Source organism: Sciurus carolinensis, chromosome 4, assembly GCF_902686445.1.
Source record: "Sciurus carolinensis chromosome 4, mSciCar1.2, whole genome shotgun sequence".
In the NCBI taxonomy this organism is placed as follows: Eukaryota; Metazoa; Chordata; class Mammalia; order Rodentia; family Sciuridae; genus Sciurus; species Sciurus carolinensis.
The window spans coordinates 87,470,728-87,492,797 of record NC_062216.1 but is presented as its reverse complement, the minus strand read 5'-3'; the positions used below and the strand labels follow the sequence as shown (position 1 = coordinate 87,492,797).

Sequence of the window (22,070 nt, the reverse complement as noted above, 5' to 3'; positions counted from 1 at the left end):
TTGTCTGATGTAAGTAAAAAGAAAAAAAAAATAATTAAAGGTTAAATGCATTTTAGCAAGGACAACTTAGTATTAATTTGTTTTATAAAATACAGGATGTCGTAGTTAGTATTCCCACTGAAAATTCTTGAGAAACAATTTATGGGTGATATTATATTCATCTTTATAAATTACTTAAGAAGCACGCATTCCAAGTCAGACAAATAATTCATCTTACTCATGTAATCAAAGATAACTCAATAAATAATCTGCAGAATGATGTTCATAGAATCTTGGAAGGAAGATTTTCCATTCTGGAGCTCAGTTATGATGCCATCTCTCGTATATCAAAGAAGCCTGTGTAATGGTGGGCTCCTGCTCATCACTCCATGGAACAGTACATGAGAGAGCATAATTTCTCACGGCTGAAAAAATAACAGAGATTTTGCTGTTCCTGGGAAATACTACCAAAGATTAGGACATTTATACAAATTTGATCTGGTCAGTTGATTCTCTGCTGAAGAGTTAACAGGTATTCTGGTGAACCAAATGAGAAGGCAGGCCTGGGTTCACCACTTTGTGCAGGTTGCGCCAAGAGCAGTAAAAACAGGCAGTAATGGTGGTGGTGATGCACCAGGATAAGATTATGATGTTAAAAGCTATCACTTAAAGGAGTGTTTATTCCACAGACTCTTGTATTTAATACCTCCCAATATGATTTACCCAGAGAACAAAACTGAAAAGTAGATATGATCCCATTGCCCAGATGGGAAAACCAGGACTTCAGAGGATGAACATCTCATGATGGTTACACACAATTTTAATAGTGGAGCTAGGATTTTTATTACGTCAAAGGCCACACCCTTCACTGCCGCATTAACCCATGTTCCATTTCAGCTCATGTGGAAATCTGCAGGACTATACTTTAAAGCATGTTATTTCATGACATTCCAGGAAAACGTCTTTATAACCTTTTGCTTTCACAGATGTGTAGTTTTAAGAAGAAAAGGTATAGTAAATTAGAGGATATGGCACTCTTAGAGGTCTTCCAAGGTTCATGTTCAGAGGTAATTTCAAATCCATCATAAACAAACTAACTTCCCGATCAGTCATGCTGCACACGTGGGAGGCTGTTAGTTCAGAGAGCCATGCAGTTCTGATGTGGAATGTCTTCACGTACCTTATGTAAATCTCATTACTGTAACATAGGCTTGGCAGCACAAAATGCACTGGTATATTTCTGTTGGACGAAATCACCATTTTTTGTCAAAAAAGCAATTCTGAAATGTTTGTTTCCTATGCATTTATGAGACAGTTTGGAAAACCCACTATTCGAAGACTGACCTTGAAGTTAAGTTTCAGAAACTAAATTTATAACTTCCAACACAATAGAGGGCTTATGTTTCTAATTAAAATCAAGGTTTAGCAAATCATTACATAAAGAGTTGTCTGTTTTATAAGAAGGCAATTAGTACCAGTATAAAAGAACTCATTTTTTAAAAGCATTTTTTAGTTGTACATGGACACAATATTTATTTATTTTTATGTTGGTGCTGAGGATTGAACCCAATGCCTCACATGTGCAAGGCAAGAACTCTATCCCTGAGCTACAATCCCAGCCCACAAACTGATTTTTATCTTGTCTGGTGAAGCACTTTGACATCCTTGTGGTGAGGGGTCAGTAACTTGGCAGAGGTGACACCTGCCTTTGGAGTCAGACGGATTGGGCTTTCAATACAATATTACCTCTTTCTAGCTCTGCAACTCTGGCAACTCATAAAAACTGTTCAAGTCCATCTCCTCACTGGTAAATATGTGATATTAGTACCCAGAATTCTATAATATGTGCATCGAGAGGGGTGAATGTTTGTCTACCCTGTTTTCTTTGAACTGCCTGACCACCAGCACCGGACCCACACATGGGTGCTCAAACACCTTAACAAAAGAAGTAAGTTATCTGCCTTCCAGAATTGTTCTGTAGGTGAATGAAGCACAATATCTGGCAAAAACAATTTTTTTCAATGAATGTTGTTTTCTTTTTCCTTTGGCTAACTCAAGGTATATTTTAAATCGTTTATTCTAAACCTTCTTATCTCTTGTACAGTAAGCAATGAGAACTGACACTGTCAATCTTTAGATCAATGTACAATTGGGACTTGATAAAGACTGTAAAGCTCCATGACGCTTCTGTCTTTGGGGTAGAAAGATTTTACTTTTGTTTTGGGAATATGTTCAAAGAGTTATAAACAAATAAATATATATATTTTTTACATCCTAAGCCAGTTTGGTAACACCTTAAATATAGTTCTAGAACTTGGCAGTTTAGCTTTTTGTTTTTTTTTTTAACTAGGTTTTATTTATTTTTTTAACCTTATTAAAAATTGACTAAAACTATGTTAAGGTAATAGGTGGCACAAGTTTATTATAAACAATTTGGATTGCCCTCTGGATTTCTATTTCAAATTTTTCAACTAGCCTTCTTTAATATAGTTTCTACTGAAAATCATTATAGAACAAAAAGGTTATTCATACCTCTTAGCAGCAGTAGCTCTACAATTTGGAAAACACTGTCACCATGTATAATCAGCTATAACATGTGTTTTAAAGGTCAGATTCTATTAGAATGATTCTCATTTTTTTAAAAATAAGACCTGCTTTCGGAAGTACTGATTGGAATTCTAGTCATTCCCCAGTTAAAGCAAGGCCATGCCACAGCCAACGTGTGAAGGAGGTTGAAGGAGAGCTGTGTGTGCTCAGGTCTCCCATGGCACGTCCCATTTGTTCAGCCTGCCTGGCAGTCACGGTGGGAGACACACTGAGGCAGCTCTTGGCTCTGGAAAGCTTGGGCTAGTGGGAGGGTCTGCAGTGCTATTCAGTCTGATAAAGGTCAGATGGATACAAAATGCATAAGCAGTGCTTAATTAAGACTTTGGGCCTGAGATTGTTTGAACTATATTTATGAAGGACCTGAGAAAATAAAAAGGGGAAAATGTATTTGTTACAGGTAGAGAAAATGTGCTTATAAAAGAACAATGGAAGCCTGGTGCCAAGATGCATGCCTGCAACTCCAGGGACTCAGGAGGACAGCAAGTTCAAGGTCAGCCTCAACAACACAGCAAGACCCTGACCAACTTGGTGAGACCTGTCTGAAAATTAAAAATAAAAGGACTAGGGATGTAGCTCAGTGGTTAAAAGCCTCTGGGTTCAATCCCTGGTACCGCCTATGACCCCTCCCCCCACCTAGAGTAAAAACTCCAGGATGCCCGAGTATAAGAAATTTGACCCATTTTGGACAAAGAAGGCAAATATCATTAGAAACTCTAGAAATCAGAAAATAATAGACTTTGTTTTTCTAATAGTGAATTAAAGTGATATAATCAAGGTTATATTTTAGAATAGTTTTTCCCTTTTAGTGTAGGAATAGAGTAAGGCTAAAAAGGGTCATTTGTACACCTGTACATGTTGAGTACTATACAACTCCAGTGGGCATTATTCACAAAGATTATAATGAGAATGGCCTCCACTGGAATTTGGAAACATTACTGCTTTGGTGCCATAGTTTGTGAAACAAGATACCGCATTAATCCTTATTGTTCTTTTTGAGTCTCTCAACTCAGTATATAAGGACTTTGAAGTCCTTATATCCTTAATATTATTATTCTCATTATCCTTTGTGTATGCTAATGAATATATGACTGATATAAAGCTGAACTCAGTCTCACAAAATTTGTAGGTGAACAAGCATGGACTATAGACAGATATTCGGCTCTCATCCTAGAATTTCAGGTAGATGATACAAAGATTACTTTCAGCTCTGAAATTCATTTGCAACTCATACTGTCAACTTAAAAAGTGACATAAAAATACGGACTCTTCTTATCACCTGGGAAACTTCTAAAAAGGAGATTTTCTATTGCTACCTAAAATCTTGTCAATGAGACTCTCTGGTATGGCCACATTGGTGACACTGTGTGGATTTGCCAGTCCACAGGAATGACTGCTTTACAGAACAGCCCACAAGCAGAATTGACTAGGCTACTCTGCACAGAATATAGCCCAGATCTGAAAGTAAAACTCATGGTTGCCTGGACATCCAAATGTGCATTAAGTGAAGAGCACGGTTCAAGGGCTCTTCTCTAAGGCATATTGAGATACGCACTAATTTAGAATATTAAGATTTTAGGATGACTCATCTCTGTTCGGAAGCAATAAAGAAATACAATACACTCTTTTGAAATTAGCTCATTTACTCTGATAGAAACTTTTCTGTGTAACAATGAGTTAAACCACTTCTATTCAGGAATATTCTATACCTTATTGTATTTTTGTTTCTATATCATTTTGAATAGCCAGAAATGTATTCCTCATAGCCGAAGAAAATCATACTGCCATATGATCCATTCATTTTTTCAAAAGGTATCTTACAGGACTATATTAAAAAAATATACTTTGAAAAAGTAAAAAACAATTGATAAACCCTTAGCCACACTAACAGAGAGAGAAATCAAATTACTAGAAGTTGTGATGAAAAAAGGAAAGATCATGACAGACACCATTGAAATATATAACATAATTAGAAGCTACGTTGAAAATCTATACTCTAACAAATTAGAAAATATCAAAGACATTGACAGGTTTCTAGAGACATATGATCCTCCCAAACTTAATCAGGAAGCCATACACAATTTAAACAGATCAATTTCAAGAAATGAAATAGAAGAAGCCATCAAAAGTCTACCAACCAAGAAAAGTCTGGGACCAGATAGAGTCTCAGTTGAGTTCTATAAGACCTTTAAAGAAGAACTAATACCAATACTCCTCAAAGTATTCCATGAAACAGAAAAGGAGGGTACCCTTCCAGACTCATTCTATAAAGCTAGTATCACTCTGATACCAAAACCAGGCAAAGATGCATCAAGGAATGAAAACTTTAGACCAATATCCCTGATGAACATAGATACAAAAATTCTTAACAAAATTTTAGAAAATTGCATACAAAACATATTTAAAAGATAGTGCACCATGGTCAAGTGGGTTTCATCCCAGGGATGCAAGGTTGGTTCAAGATCTAGAAATCAATAAATGTAATTGACCAAATCAATAGACTTAAAGAATCATATGATTATTTCAATAGATGCTGAGAAAGCGATTGATAAAATACAGCACCTCTTCATGCTCAAAACACTAAAAAAAATAGGGATAGTACGAACATACCTCAACATTGTAAAGGCTATCTATATGCTAAGCCCATGGTCGACATCATTCTAAATGGAGAAAAATTGGAAATGTTCCCTTTAAAAACTGGAACAAAGCAGGGATGCCCTCTTTCACCACTTCTATTTAACATCATCCTTGAAACACTAGCCATAGCAATTAAACAGATGAAAGAAATTAAAGGGATAGGAATAGGAAAAGAAGAACTCAAGCTAATAATATTTGCCCATGACATGATTCTATATTTAGAGGATTCAAAAAACTCTACCAGAAAACTTACAGAACTCATAAATGAACTCAATAAAGTAGCAGGATATAAAATCAATGCTCATAAATCTAATGCATTTTTATTCATAAGTCATGAATCCTCTGAAAGAGAAATTGGGAAAACTACCCCATTCACGATAGCCTCAAAAAAAAAAAAAAAAAAAAAAAAACTCGGAAATCAATCTAACAAAAAGGTGAAAGACCTCTACAATGAGAACTACAGAACACTAAAGAAAGAAATTAAAGAAAACCTTAGAAGATGGAAAGATCTCCCATGTTCTTGGATAGGCAGAATTAATATTGTCAAAATGGCGATACTACCAAAAGTGTTATACAGATTCAATGCAATTCCAGTTAAAATCTCACTAACATACATCACAGAAATAGAAAAAGCAATCATGAAATTCATCTGGAAAAATAAGGGACCCAGAATAGCTAAAGCAATCCTTAGCAGGAAGAGTGAAGCTGGGGATATCACAATACCAGAACTTCAACTATACTACAAAGCAATAGTAACAAAAATGGCATGGTATTGGTACCAAAATAGACAGGTAGACCAATGGTACAGAATAGAAGACACAAAGACAAACCCACATAAATACAGTTTTCTCATACTAGACAAAGGAACCCAAAACATACAATGAAGAAAAGATAGCCTGTTCAACAAATGGTGCTGGCAAAACTGGAAACCCATATGTAGTAAAATGAAATTAAACCTCTATCTCTCACCCTGCACAAAACTCAACTCAAACAAGGACCTAGAAAGTATACCAGAGACCCTGCACCAAATAGAAGAAAAAATAGGCCCAAATCTTCATCACATAGGTTTAGGACTAGACTTTCTTAACAAGACTCCCAAAGCACAAGAAAACAAAATAAGAATCAATAAATGGGATGGATTCCAACTAAAAAGTTTTTTCTCAGCAAAGGATACAATCAACAATGTGAAAAGAGAGCCTACAGAGTGGGAGAAAATCTTTTCCACATGCATGTTAGATAGAGCACTAATCTCCAAAATTTATAAAGAACTTACAAAACTTTACACCAAAAATACAAAGAACCCAATTAATGAATGGGCCAAGGAACTAGACAGACACTTTACAGAAGAAGATGTAAAGGTGATTAACAAATATATGAAAAACTGTTCAACATCTCTAATTAATTAGAGAAATGCAAATTAAAACAACTCTAAGATTTCAATTGCAATGGCTATTATCAAGAACACAAGCAATAATAGGTGTTAGCATGGATATGGGGGAAAAGGCATACTTTTACATTGCTGGTGGAGTTGCAAATTGGTGCAGCCACTCTGGAAAGCAGTATGGAGATTGCTCAGAAAACTTGGAATGGACCCACCTTTTGATCCAGTTATCCCACTCCTCAGTTTATACCCAAACAACTTAAAATTAGCATACTACAGTAATATATCCACATTGATGTTTATAGCAGTTCAATTCACAATAGCTACATTGTGGAACCAACCTAGATGCCCTTTCAACAGATGAATGGATAAAGAAACTGTGGTATATATATACAATGGAATATTATTCAACCATAAAGAATAAAATTATGGCATTTGCAGGTAAAGGAATTGGAGAGTACCATGCTAAGTGAAATAAGGCAATCCCAAAAAACCAAAGGCCAAATGTTTTCCCTGGTAAATGGATGGTGACACATAATGGGGCTAGGTGGGGTGGGGCTTAAGAGAAGAATGGAGAAACTTTAGATTATGTAGAGAGAAATGAGATGGGGGTGGGGCAGAGGGTACGTACATGTATGATTACATGAATGGTATGAAACTACATCATGCACATCACAGAAACAAAAAGTTGTACTCCATTTGTATACAATGAATCAAAATGCAGTCTGTAAAAATAAAAAAAAAAAAGAAGAAGGAAAAGTCAAGTAATATTTAGACCACAAATATTTGGAAATCTAAGGATAGAAAGCTAAAATTTCCTCTTGAGGTCTTTATGTACAATGAAGAGACACTATCGATACTTTTATATATTCTACTCTAACCCACCAGTCCATCTTATAAACTTATCTTCACACAAAAGTTATGTGAAAAGCTATCTGTATCAGAACAATTTGTTGTAGCATTTATAGTAAAATTATTAAAAACAAATTTTATCAAATAAAGGATAGAAATAATAAATTTTGAATGGATTAGGGCTGGGGGTGTTGCAAAAAAAAAAAAAAAAAAGGTAACTTCCCTTCCATTCTATATTCTAACACTTTTGATGACTCAAGAAAGCACAGTGCAGCTTTTCTCCACCCTGTCCCTCATGGTAGGTTCTCTTCTATGTGAAACTTGTTCTTCTGAGATATCATTTCTACATATGCTTATCGTCCAGGTGAGTGCACCAACTTCCCGTAAGCACCCTCCCCGACATCGTGCTTCTAGAAGGACCGCAGCAGTGCAGGGGTCATCTGCTCATGCAGATTTTACTGGGTGAATTCATTGGTTCCATATGCAGTGACTACCACTATCAAAGCCCAAAGTGGCACTTGCTATCACAAAAGTCAAATGATTCTAGGTTTAAAGTCAACCCATGCCTTTAAGTTTTAATTTTATGTTTCCTCATTAGATTATAAACAAATATGCAAGCATTCTTCCCATTGAAATTGATTAAAAAGTACAAAATTTTATTTCCTCTTCAATCTAATCAGTTAAGTATTTTAAATGAGAGTTGAATGAGAAAACATTCTGAAGCATCGTTCTGTCATTCACATGCTAACTACATATCCTGCTATTTAATGCCAGAATGCATATAAGTGTGTTCTCTGTATTGGTCATTGAATATATATGTAATAGAGTGATCCAATAATAAATTCTGTAATCCTTATCCTGTGATCGTGTGCTACAAAAATTATTCTACTGTATATGGAAATATGATGATCCCCATAAGGTTATGAAAGAGATTATATACCATCTGTAGTCCCACCTCCCGTGTAAATGATCACACTTAAAATAAAAAAGTATAGAACATATTTGCATTTAAACCTGCTAACATAATCATTAAATTTTACATATAATATACAGAAGGTAGCATTTTAGAAGATATTGTAGGAATATAACAACAGTTTTCCAATTTTATAGAAAAATGAAACTCATTTGAAGAAGTCAATATGGTGACTAGTACAAAGATTCTTTTTCTAAAACATGATTTCAAAAAAATGTTTATGAGTGGTTAACAAAGTTAATCTATTCTATGGAAAAGAATAGTTTCAAGAAAATTTCTTGTATTTGCTAATAACTCCAAAGAGAGGATTTTATTTGTAGTAGAATATATATCTGTATCTGTATATCTATATCTATATATGCACATAACACATTTTTGTATGCTTACTTATTAATGGTGATCACATACCTGCATTTACTAGGTGGTGCTAAAGTAGGTATTATTTTTCTATATGCTTACCAGTGTTGTCAGATTAAAAATACAAAAATCATTCATTATGAATGGATAAAGAAAATGTGGCATGAACTAAATGGAGTTTTACACAATGGAGTTTTACTCAGCCATAAAGAAAAATGAAATTATGGCATTTGTAGGAAAATGGAGGAATTAGAGACCATCATGTTAAGCAAAATAAGTCAAACTCAGAAGGTTGCAGGTTCTGTTTTCTCTCATATGTAGAAGCTAGAAAGGAAAAAAGGAAAACAAAGGTTGAGGTGGATCTCCTAAAAATCAAAGGGAGATCAGTAGAGGAAAGGGACCAAGTGGTGGGAGGTAGCAGGGAATAAAAATGTGTGTGGGGGCGTGAGGGGTAGGGAATCACCCATCCTGCTTGTCTCAATTAAAAACTAATAAAATTAAACTTTTCCATATTGTTTTCCATATTCTTTAATGTTTTTCATATTGATTAAATTCCCAAAATGTCAAATGGAATTTAAAAATTTAACTAAAGTATGTATTGAGAAAAAATAATTTGTATTAAGAGTGTATGTAATAGGAATATTTCCAATTAATTGTCTTGCTATGAATCAACAAAAATTGAATCAAAGATAAAAAAATTAATGTTCACTAAATCTAAGTGGTAAGTTCATAGTTTTTGTATGTTAGTCACTCTACTTTGTGACATGTTTAAATGTTGCACACTACAGGCTGGGGCTTTAGTTGAATGGACTTGCCTAGCATGAGCAAGGCCCTGGGTTCTAATTCTAGCCCCAGAACCTCAAAATATATGTATACACACACATATAGTAAAATACAAGCGGGGGAGGGAGGGAGTGAGAGAGAAAGAGTGGGAGCTGAAACCAATTGCACAAGATGTAACAATCAGGAGCATCTCCCACACTTCTCATAATGCAAATAATATGTATAATAAATATACTATTCATTCTGGGAAAATTGTGTACTTTCTGTGTCTATGAATTAAGATTTTTATGAACATAAAATACATACGTATTTTTCAGAGTCATATACATCAGTTATATTCCTATTTTATTATTATTTGATAGAAATGCACTTCAGATAAAAATATTTTAATATAGTTCATAATGTCCATAAAGTACTTACAAAGGAGGTTAACAGAAAGTGTTAGCTATCATTTTTATTAAAATTAAATGTAATGCTTTTCCCTTATGTTAAAAGAATTTATCAAGAGGACATAATATCTATAATAAAAAGGTTTCTGTTCTTTATAGGTAGGTACAGAAACTGGTTGCATTCTAATGGAATGTCACCATAAAGATGTAATCATAGTGACACATTATAACCAAAAATGCTATATAAAGAACTTATGTATGCTATTTCCTGTTTCAAACTTGCACTGAGTTAGTAGCAATCTACATTGTAATTATAAGAAAAAAGAATCATACTTTTTAAGGAAATTTCAGTTTGGCATGATTATTTATCATGTGAAGTTAAAATAATGCTCTTTCCTCTCCTGTCTTTTTCCATAAACAAAAACTACAGTGCCAAGACCAAAACATAAGAAATGGTAAAATTATATATTTTTCTTCTTTTTGAACAGAAATAGCAATGCCAAGTTCAGTTTGTTCCATTGATTTTAAGCCAAATAAATAGCAAAAAATAGTGAAAAGCCTGGTCATATCATGTGTCATGAGTTTCTATTAAAGGCCTTATGTAAATTTCAGTTCCCTGAGCAGCATGAGACAGGATCATTCCAGCACTCAAAAACTGCATGTGAGAAGAGAAAAGGGGGAAGGGGAAGGGAAAGGTGAAGAACACATTTAAATATTATCTTTTAATCAAGGTCAACATCACAAATTCTTTCTGCAGTCATGACGTCGACGTACAAAGCAATCCAACAATATCCTACAATAAGGCTGCCAAGGATGTTAAAATGAGGAAATCTCAATTCACCGGGATGCTGTAGAAATTAGACTGAAAGCAGAAGAGCAGCATAAATAAAACAAAAGACTTTAAGACCTTATTACTTACACGTTAGAAGCGATTTCACCAAATGCTAGAGGACTGCTCTACTTTATCATGTGTTAACAGAAAAATTCCTCAAGACACGTGGTTCAGCACAATTTGCTTGAATAAATTAAACACCCAAGTTCATTTATTTTCATTTATATTCATAAATCATAACACGTTTTCATTTTTAACTACTTATTAAAAATTCACCGTATGATAGGTGGCCAACACTGGCTTAAATGATTTAGGAATTTATTTAAAGTCATATTATACATTTTTATGTGAAAAAGAGAACTAAATTGTCCCAGATTATATTTCACAAAGGGATATAGTGAATTGGAATTTCAACACACAGGTTGAAGATACAATGTACCTGCATTGTGCCACTGTGTTTTTGAGGTACCAGGAGAGAATAGTCAACAAGTCATAGCACCAAGTTAAAACCTAACTGGGGCCAAAAGTAATGAAACTGGCCTTGAGACATGCCAAACCTCCAAATAAAGGGCTTTTATACATATTCTAACCTTCTCAATATGGCTTAAATGGTCAAGTCCTTATTTTGTTTTATAAGATGGTCTTGGTTATATAGACCAATCTTTTTCCCCTTGGATCTCTGCTGCATCATCTTTGATAGAAAATTCTTTCTTTCCTCTGCTCCTTTGAGGACTCGTGCTTTTACATGAGTTTGCACTTCATCTTCCAGATTGATCATGTTGGTTTTCTTTTGAAACTTCTCCATATGGTGGTCACACAATCTTCAGAGGATCTTTAGTTTTATCTTATTTTGTAAATTGCCCTTTTAAGCATGTATCACTGATAAATCTCTGAACAACCTTTTATAAACTCAAGGTTAAGATAATTGAAAAAGAACTTGGTTACAAAATTATAAAATGGAAATAGTTAGAGTGATCCAATTGTGAACTATTACCCAGAAGAACTTAACTATAAAGCCACAAGATTCAGCAAGCAAAGATGTTTGATTCATTTGATAACTGCAAGTTTTCAATAAGAACAAACTTCACCTTGCAACATCCAGAGTTTTCCAGGAATTGGTCATTGCATAATGCATGAACACACACACCACTCAAAATCGAAAAACCCTATGATCCCGAAAATCAAACCTGACAACAAGCTTCATTCTTGTGACCTTTAAGATAATTTCACTTCATTAATATTTCTAATGTTGTTCCAGGGCTTGAAACTAATTAGTAGCTTTGGTTCCTCCCATTTACTTATGTTTACAGGATGACTGCATTCTACAGAAAATGTGATGATCATTTAATGCTGCCAAGCAATCTTTCCTTGAATGTGAAACTTAAAAAAAAAAAAAAAAAAAAGATCGGTAACTTCATTGACAATATAAAATTGTATGAACAATGCTATCAACAACTTTTACTTGGTTTCCTAGAATGGGGACAAAGAAAAATTTCTGTATCATAAATAAACTTTTAAAACTAATACTTGTACATATGACTTAGGCGTTAATAAGAAATTAACTAAAAACATTCACTGCTTCTAAATATTAAGTTGTACAAAGAAAGCACTTAAATCCTGTATCTTGTTCTTTTTGGTTAGTAGAACAAAACAGATGTTTAATCATCTTGAAAAATCAACTTTTTCCCACAACCATTTCCTATTTCCTTTACCTTAATTCACCTCCCAGGAAACTAACTGGCTTTCTAAGTGACACTGACCTTTTTCACAACTCACTTTTACCTACCTTTTTAATCTGATGATTTGCTCTAGTGAGTATACCCTAGTCTTAGACTTTGCCTTCTAGAAGAATCTGGCTACATTTCCACCATCTTGTTTGCATCAGTTTTATCTGTAAGTACAATAAAAACAAAAATTCTATCCCCCAAAATGACCTTGTCGAATATGTTCTCACATTTAATGAAAAACAAAATCTTACTCATGAAAGAGATTGCATTAAATCACCCAGCATGTGATAAAAATAAAAATTTCTCTTTGTCAGATACTGAGATTTTATGAAGATAAAATTAACTGCTCCAAAGTTACCAAATTTTTTTCTGTCATTCTAGTAAGTGGAAGGCAAAACTTTTGAGCAACAAAATTAGTTTCCTGAATGTGTTTATTTATTTTATAGGAACTTACATAAAAAAATACTTGTGTTAATTCATTTTCTTAATGTTTACATCAAGATGTTTGAGGGGAAAATAATATAATAAAAACAACAACTGCAAAAGTAGCCAGAAACTGCAGCTTGAAGTCTAATATATTTTTGTTTTTGTACACTTAGTAAATTTAACTACTGCTCAAACCATTTGCAGCTTATGCAGACACACATCTATTAGCAACACTGCTTAGTTCATTGCTTTCTTCCATTTCACAAAAGATAACAAGGTTGTACTTTAGCAAAACAAGCATAAGGACATGCACATATCATGTGAATGATGTCCATTGTCCTCACAATAAGAAGGTCATTCAATAAGTATCAAACCGCATGCCTACTAATCCATAAACATGGGGGGAAATAAAAGCATAAATGCCAGTGGCAAATTTCCCTTTTATTTCTGTGGACTTGTTAGATTCCTGTTCATCGATGCTCTTTTAAAGAGACCAGGATTTTCAATAAAGACTGACTTACTCAAGGTCATCTATCAGTTCACCAAAAACACATTCTCCATGCAGCCACTGTGTGGACAGTGCCACATACTCTCTCCAGCTGCTCCCATGAGTCACTTGAAGGCATAAGTGTGGGAACAGTAAATTTCCCCCCTCATTTTCTAGGACACAATTCCATCGGAGAATATTACTTCCCAGGGAAATGAATATGCTTGCTCTTTGAAACTGCTATTTGGTAGACTTACAGATGAAAACTGATGGCATGAAAGTATAAGTGCTTAAGGGAAGAATTTCCAATATTCCCACATGAATTGTCAAAATGGTACATATTTGTGTACCATCTTCTAGACTCATGGTAAGGAGATTATGCTGTAATCTCGATAGTTCTCACCCAGAAGCAATTTTGAATCCCAGGGGACATCTCACCATATCTGGAAAGATTTTTCATTATCAAGTTGGGTTTGCCTTTGGCATCTAGTGGGTAAAGACCAAGGATGAAAGAGAAGGAATTCACTAGTAGTTTCCATTGTTAAAGACTAGTGCCATTTTCCCTTCTTTGAGAACAAAGTTTGTACTTTCTCAGCACTCTGGATACTGCAGACACTGTCCCTACAAGACAAATTTCCTAAGACTATGTCTTTTAAAGTTCGTCAATACAAATTAAGGATATAACACTAAACTGCAATTAGACAAAAGCAATTTAACAGAGTAGGGAGTTAAAAAAAAAAGTGTCCAACAGAGTAGATCTAATTGAAGGATGAAGTCTAAACAACTAGAATTAATGAAGGACAAGGATATGCTATTCTGGTCCCTTCTTGCCACTATTGCATGAGTACTAAGGCTATCCCTACTATGCATGGTAGGTTGGTTCCTACCTATATAAGCAAAACTTAAAGAAATGTCACAATACAACAAACATTCAACAAAAATGAACAAATGAAAAACACAAAACAAAATCTTCCTTAAAGAAATATCCAGAAAGAAACAAATGTTGGAAAGATTTCTAATCTAGTAGCAACAGTTGTTAAGTTCATATAAGGAAAAATGCAAAAGCAGAATAAAATGCAAGTGAAAGATCCTATGTTTGCAGAAAAAAGTAACCCTGGCAGACAGCTCTATCTAGGGCATAAATTGCTAACAAGTGGTAACATAGTGGGCATTTGGGAGATGAAATAGTGGAATGGCAATCCACTCACATTAATCCCTTAAAATAAATTCCTGGGAAATATGGTTGATCATTTCTCCAAAATTATTAGGAGTTAACTTTTAATAAATTTATACGGCATTATTTCAGAGAAATCTGCAAGATGCTTTCGTTATTCTTCACATTTTCTTACCCAAAACAATTTAACCCAGAAAAGAATTGATCTGTCACTGAATTAAACATTAACATGCAAGGGATTAGGTAAATCAAATCAGTAGCTAGCCTTAGCAGATTCATACTCTTGAATACTCAGGTAGGCAAAAAGTGAAGTATGGATTGCTATCAAAATTCATCCTTAAGCCCTGAAGCAGTATTACAAAAGCTAACCGGTCTGAGTGACTGCTTCTTATTCTAGGATTTTTACAAACTGGAGTCTCTAGTGCTTTGGTAGACAATAAAAACTTCCACAGATCACTTTTAATCATACTGATAGTCTTGTGCATTTAATAACTTTTTTTCCACCAGTCTATTCTGCTCCTTTTCTGTTTTACATACATGATTTCAATTATTTAGGGAAATATACTACAATTACATTATCTAAAGAAAGACTGGATGGATCACACAAACAGCTGATCTTTCAGCAAGCAGTCTTAGGTCTAGTTGATAAAGCCTGGCTGAAAGTAAGATATTAACGATGCACCAAGTGACGAAAGAACCTGCTCATTTTTCACCAGTGATAGATAAATAAAAGCCTGTTTGTTCCCAGCATATTAAAATGCTAAGAGGTTGACAAATTTACCAACTGAACTAATCTTTCCCGTAATGACCCTCAACTAAGTGATAAGCAAATTATGGGTTCCCTGGAATCTCTTTCTACCACAGTAATGCTTTTCAAAGGACAGCAATTTTCTACTGACTCTCTTAACTTCCCACTGTAAAACTTTTCTTGAAGAATTTGAAGAGGGGGAAAAAATCCTAATTGCCTTCTGAGAATGTCATCTCCTGACTTCACTTGGTATTACTGGGAACACAGCCAGATAAAAGAGTTCTGCATGCTTTTCCAAGTTTGTCATTTAGCATCTCTCCTATATTTGAAAGATCTACTATTTGAGAGTACTTAAAAAGAACAAAGAAGAAAAAACAGCCAGAAAGTTGTGAAAGAGCTGACAAATTTTATCAGAGAATTAAGTAAAATGAATCAACTTGAATGCAATTCTTGCTAGGTCTTAAGTCATATGCAATAAAGTACCAGAACTTCCCTAAAGCAAGACAGGCATTGTTTTCTGTATGACAGGTATTATTTATGAAGGGTGCCCTTTCTTAAATCTTGTGATACTGCATATATGATATAACATTGATGAATGAAGACATAATGGAGAAAAATCTGTTACTTATTACGCACCAGAGGGAAAAAAACTGATTAACTCTACACTGGTAATGATTAAGGTTGACTTTAGATGAAACTGTATGCTGCTAAATATTGTTAGGCACCATAGAAACGAAAAGTTGTACCCCATTTGTGTATAATGAATCAAAATGCGGTCTGTAAAAATAAAAAATAATAATATAAATATATATATAATTACAATTATGTCCTTTCAATGATTCTGCACAAGTTAAAAGCTGTATTGTAAAATACCAGTTGTAAAACTGGTATTGCACAAAATGTAGGTGAATAAAAAAAATATTGCCAGGCAATTGTATGAAGGCAAAAGTTGTTTTGTTACTCTTTTGATTCCTCAAAGGTTAAAAAAGTATCTGACATATTTTCATGTTTTTTTTTTTTAATCAACAAAGTAAAATATGCTAAACTTTGTCATTCGGGCTAGCACACCCCTGTTTGTACCTAGCCATTGTTTGATACCCAAACCAATCCAGTTTTCCTTTTTAGCTATTTAAACAACATTTATTCCATATGTTTTCTACCATTCTAATTTATCTATTGAGAAAATCTCAATCATTAGGGTCATAGTTTTTTCTCTATTTTCTAATATCTGTATTTCTCTCTCTTGTTCATATATAGATGTCTCTACTATCGTTCCAAAGCTTTTTATCTCTGCTTTTGGGTGGACTTATCTAAGTGGTTCATTTTAGAATATGGTCCATTTTCCTGAAGTAGTGTCAATGGTGAGGTGTGGTGGGGCTTGACTATAAGGGAAACACATAACTGGGTGTCAGAGGACCAAGGTGGGTGTGTGTGTCCTCCCAGGAACAGCTCCATTCTCTCAATCCTTAATCAGTGCACTATTGACAAATTTAGCTTATTCTTTTCTGCAATTTTTCTTTTTGTTTTCCGGGAATTGTTAAGATTCACATAGCACCTTAGCATCCGTGAAGGCTTATCTTTGATAGCATCACTTCTAGGAAGAATGTCCTAGTTTTACTAGGGGGAAGGACTACTCTCTCTTACCTAAATCCCATCAAACGTTATTTATACATTCGCTATTTTGTCTATCAGAATGTCTTACATGTGAATTATATAGAGAAGTTTGTTCTAACTGTAGTTTGTGACCTCTTGGACAGCAGTAACCTATCTTTCAAGTTTTCTTCCAGGTTAGACCCAGCACTGTGCTGGGTTTTAAAAACCCAACATAAATTAAACTAAAATGAGATAGGGTATGAGCCAGGCTTTGGAGTATTAGTAAGTAAATATTAAGATCTATATGTTTCAGTGCAGACTGTTTAAAAGGCTGACAGGCACTGTCTATAAAAGAAAAATAAAAGTCAGAAAAGAAGGGGTAAAGGATCTAAAACATAAAAATACCCCCCCAAGTGAGGAGCTAGAATTAGAAAAGTGTTTATTACCTAATATGCTTAATTTGTCTATCAAGAATTTCCAAAGACTAACAGCTTTGTTGCAGTTATTACTGGTTTGACTATGAGATGTGTTTTTCCTTTTTACCTTAACAATTTTTATGTGATTTAAAGAATGAAAGTAAATAAAAGTATATAATATTTAGAATAGTTACTCTGCAAGTTGAGAGATCCAAGATAGACCCTGGTGCTCATGACAGCTCTAATTTCTTTGCTTTTTACAACTACTTTAGGTTTTCAATGTCCATCAAACTTCAGTTTTTGAAAATATTTTGTACGTGTAATTCTGAGTTATTCTAGTTAACAGGTGATATTTGGAATTTTAAAATGTTTAATTCTGTAGTTATGATGTTTAATATTAAATTATGGTACTTTTAAAGATTCTTTCCAATTTATATGACAGAGAGGCCAATCCCAACTGGGAAACAAATTATAGCAAACTACACCACATAGGAAGTAATACATTTTAAGCAATAATGTTAATTTATACACATACACACAAAGTACTATCATCAAAGTACTTCGTTACTTTGAAGGGACATGTCCTCAACAACTTGCTCGGCCTTTCTGAATATCAAAACATCTTTGGTGGCAATGATCAGACACCACAGACTTCCTTACCTGTGTTTGCCTTTATTATTGGTTTCGATCGCAACGAATTAACATTAATTTCACCACTACATTACCAACCTTGTGGCAAATTCTAATTTAACAGAGGTGTACAGAGTGAGAGTGATCAGGGGAAAATAAAGATGGGGAGGTGACTGAGGTAGAGAGACCAAAACTCACATTCTTTGTGATAACCCTAACTTATTGAACTGGTTTTGATTATTTACTAATCAAATTAATAATAGACAAAAATAAAATCATAGCTAATAAAAGCTCAGCTCAAACAATGGACTAATTTGGTTTTATTTTCCCAGTGACCTAAGGTAAATACAGTGATCCACACACACTTCATGACCAGGGAGGCACAGATAGGTGTGTGAGACACTCAGGAGAAGTTCATGCTTCACAATGAATTCACACTTACAGTGCTGTACATGAGACTCTCTTTCCACAATATTTTTTTACTAGCAAGTACAAAATGTGATCAGCAGAGGTAAAAATTTCCACCCACTTCATTTTTTATTTGGCATGTTTAGAGTCAGGTAAACATCAACTATTATGAGAAAAAAATTATTATTTTATATTTCTTTTAAAAAATACCCGAGGAGGAAAGATAATTTTCTTAGTGTAAAACTCAGCCTTTATTCTGTCAGGCCAAGTAATTATGGAAGCAAAACAAATCCACATTGTCTAATTAGGTCATTAGAAAAGCATAAATGCGTCATGGAAGTTTTTCTCCTGGCCTGAGACATAAAGTAAGACAATGAAAACAGTCTGGTAATATAGAAAGGTTTCAAATTTGTTTCTTTTCAAAAATAATAGGTCCTTTCATCTTTCTATTTCCCTTAGACGAAGACAGTTAATTTAGAGACAAAATCTTCTAATTAGTTCAGAGTTTACCCTGATTGTATTTCAAAATATTTAACCAAAAACAGGAAGATAGACAGAGGGAAAAAAAGAAAATACATGGAAAAATTATCAAAGGAAGTGAATTAAAATCAAGAGAGTGGGTTGCTGATCAAAATGTATTCTGCAGAGACAAGATGAATATAAAATCTCCCTTTACGTAAACACAAGCAATCAGGAATGCCAGAAAGCTCCTTGGAGGAATATACCGGCCTCCGCCTTTGGGGACTGAAATCCAGGCTTTAATTACAGCTAACTTAAATAAAAACAAATGGCATGATTATGGTGCCTCTTCCTTCTCTACTTACTGTCATTCCTTGAGTTTCAGAAAACTCATGGCTCCAAGCATTCAGAAACAAAATGGGGAAAAGAAAAGGCCAACGCACGTACCTGTGACCCCCGTGGCCCTCGTTTGTGGTCCCATTCCGAGTGTCCCAGGAGCTGTAAGGATAATAATATTACAACTATGGTCAATTAAATGATTATGTGACATAACAAATCTTTTAATTCTTTCTTTTGAAGAACAATTAAATTATTGAAATCCGTGTTCTAATAGGGATGCATTAAATAATCATTGTGAATAGATCAACACACCTGAAGAAATAAACTTGGGGTTTGATAACAAGTGTTTCAACCTCTAGTTATTTTGAGGTACATATCAGTAGGTGACAAAAAGAATCCACAAAGGTATAACTTTACTGTTCTTTGCCAGAACATCCTAGATAGATGTCAAATCCTGTAAAGCTTTATTGGCATAGCATTATGTTTCCAGACAAGTAGGAAAATATGCTGAGTAATCTAATAGTGTAGTCTAACCCACTGCCACAAATAAGAACCAGAAGGCCAACATATTTCAATAATTTTTCATTCTATTCTGGTAATATCACCAAAACATGAGAGGACCAAAAATTAAAAGTATTATTTAGTGTGAAATAAACCTCTAACATCACAATATTTAATTTTTTCTTAACAAAGACTATAAAATATCAAGTTATTTCCATTGTTAAAATAGTCTGAGCTGTTCTACCTACAACACAGGTTATTTATTTATTAGAAAAGCATTTAGAGAAGAGCTGGACATGGTGGTGCATACATGCAATCTCAGCTACTCAGGAAGCTGAGGCAGGAGGATGTCAAGTTTGAGACTAGCCTGGGCAACTAAGCAAGACCCTGGCCCAAAATAAAATTAAAAAGCGCTAGGATATAGCTCAGTGGTAGAGGGCTTGTTGACCACGCATGAGACCAAGTTCAATCCCCAGTACCCTCCTCTCCCACACAAGAAGAAAGAAAAAATAATATTTATAGGAAGAATATTAAAGAAAAGATATCAACTGAGGGAACTGAAATTCATTCGTCTACCCAACACACTCACTACTCACAAGAACTGAAGAACTATTTACAATAAACTTCTGTGCCCCCAAGGTGGGCTATAAATGTAATTATACGTCATTTACTTTTTAGTAATGGTTTCTTAGTAGATATAAGTAAGTTTTTCATGATAAAACAATTTAAGGGGCTGGGGATATGGCTCAGTTGGTAGAGCGCCTGCCTTGCAAGCACAAGGCCCTGGGTTCAATCCCCAGCACCGCAAAAAAAAAAAAAAAAAAAAAAAAAAAAAAAAACAATTTAAAAAATCATCTGAACATTATTAAGAAATCTTCTATCATGATATGTAGAAAAAGGTTAATCTTTACTGAGGAACTATACAACAGCCAATAGAATACTTTTAAATAAAAATATTTTTAAACCCCCAAATGTAAATTGTACCTGAGGGAACATTGAAGAATCAGTTATACAGAGTGATTAAGACTAGAGATCTAATGTACAGCATAAGAACTAAAGGTAGTGATATTTATTGCACACTAGAAATTTGTTGAGAGTAAATGCTAGCCACTGTTAACATACCCACACACAAAAAAGGAAAATAAACAGAGAAAGAAGGTGGGGGGAGGTGAGATGATGGCATGTGCATTTTCTTAACTATACTGATTACCTCACTATGTGTCTGTATATCAAAACACAATGATGTATAGCTTACATCTATACCCTAGGAAAAGCATCACTTAGAAAACAGTACAAAGCATAGAAACAGCCTCCTGGTTATGAAAACATTTTCTAAAACTTAACCTCCAGTGTGGATAATCAAGATAGAAATGAATGAAACATAGTGGAGAGTTAGAAACACACACAGGTATATCTTGCACCAAAATAATGAAAAAGAAAATGTTTGTTCCAAAAATGAACAAAAGAAATAGCCTTTTTGAGGAAAAACATTTAAAGTTTAACCTTATAACAAACACTAATATTCATTCTACATTTGAAAGATTTGATTTATTTTAAAAAAGAAAACTGTAAGTATAAAGTAGAATAAAATCTAGGTAAATATTAACCTGCCTTGGGGGAAAAAAAAAAACAAACTTGAAACAAATGTGAACTTCTTTCCTTCCTTCCTCCTTTCCTTTCTCTACATTCCCCGGTTCTTCTCTCCAACCCCCTCCAGTGCTGGCAACTGAACCCAGGGCCTCATCCGTGCTAGGATGTATCACTGTGCTACAGCCCCGGCCTTAAATCATTTCCTTAAAGATCTCTTTTCTTCCTTCTAAATCACAAAATAGGATCAATTGATCTGGTTGTATAAAAATTTTAAACATCTTTACAAATTTGACATTGCTAAATACCTGTGGTAAATAATAGGTAAAAGATAATGTTTTAAGCACATTAAGAATGCTGAATAATTTCAAAAAAGCACAACCCTCATAGAGAAGGATAGGAACAATTACAGAAGAAAAATCAATATTTAATTCATTTATGGAAAAGTTTTTATTGGAAATGAAAGAAATTCATTATAAACAATAAGATAGTACTGCTGCCTATTAAATTAGGAAATTAATCATGATGTGAATTGGATGCGTTAGGGGGAAAAGTAAACATTTACATTGCTAGTTTATAGCATATATATGTACACTTACATAATGTATATAGTATATTTACAAACATTTATAAGACATGGATATAATTATACATACCCAATAGCCTTAAAAATTCATACCCTTTGAACTAGTAAGTCCAAAGGTAAAAATACAGTAATTATAATGTGTTAATTCCTGTGTTATCCAACAAATGAGAAATTATCCAAGAAATGATAGTATGCCAAAGAA

At 34.1% G+C, this 22,070-nt stretch overlaps 1 protein-coding gene across 1 annotated transcript in view; it reads right to left on the bottom strand.

Moving 5' to 3' along the window:
• The window catches only part of Pde3a (phosphodiesterase 3A), a 309,213-nt gene that overhangs the window by 105,691 nt on the left and 181,452 nt on the right, over positions 1-22,070 (bottom strand). The window contains exon 2 of the mRNA XM_047549421.1: positions 19,303-19,353. Within this exon, the coding sequence (XP_047405377.1) occupies positions 19,303-19,353 (51 nt within the window). The remainder of the gene's footprint in view (positions 1-19,302; positions 19,354-22,070) is intronic.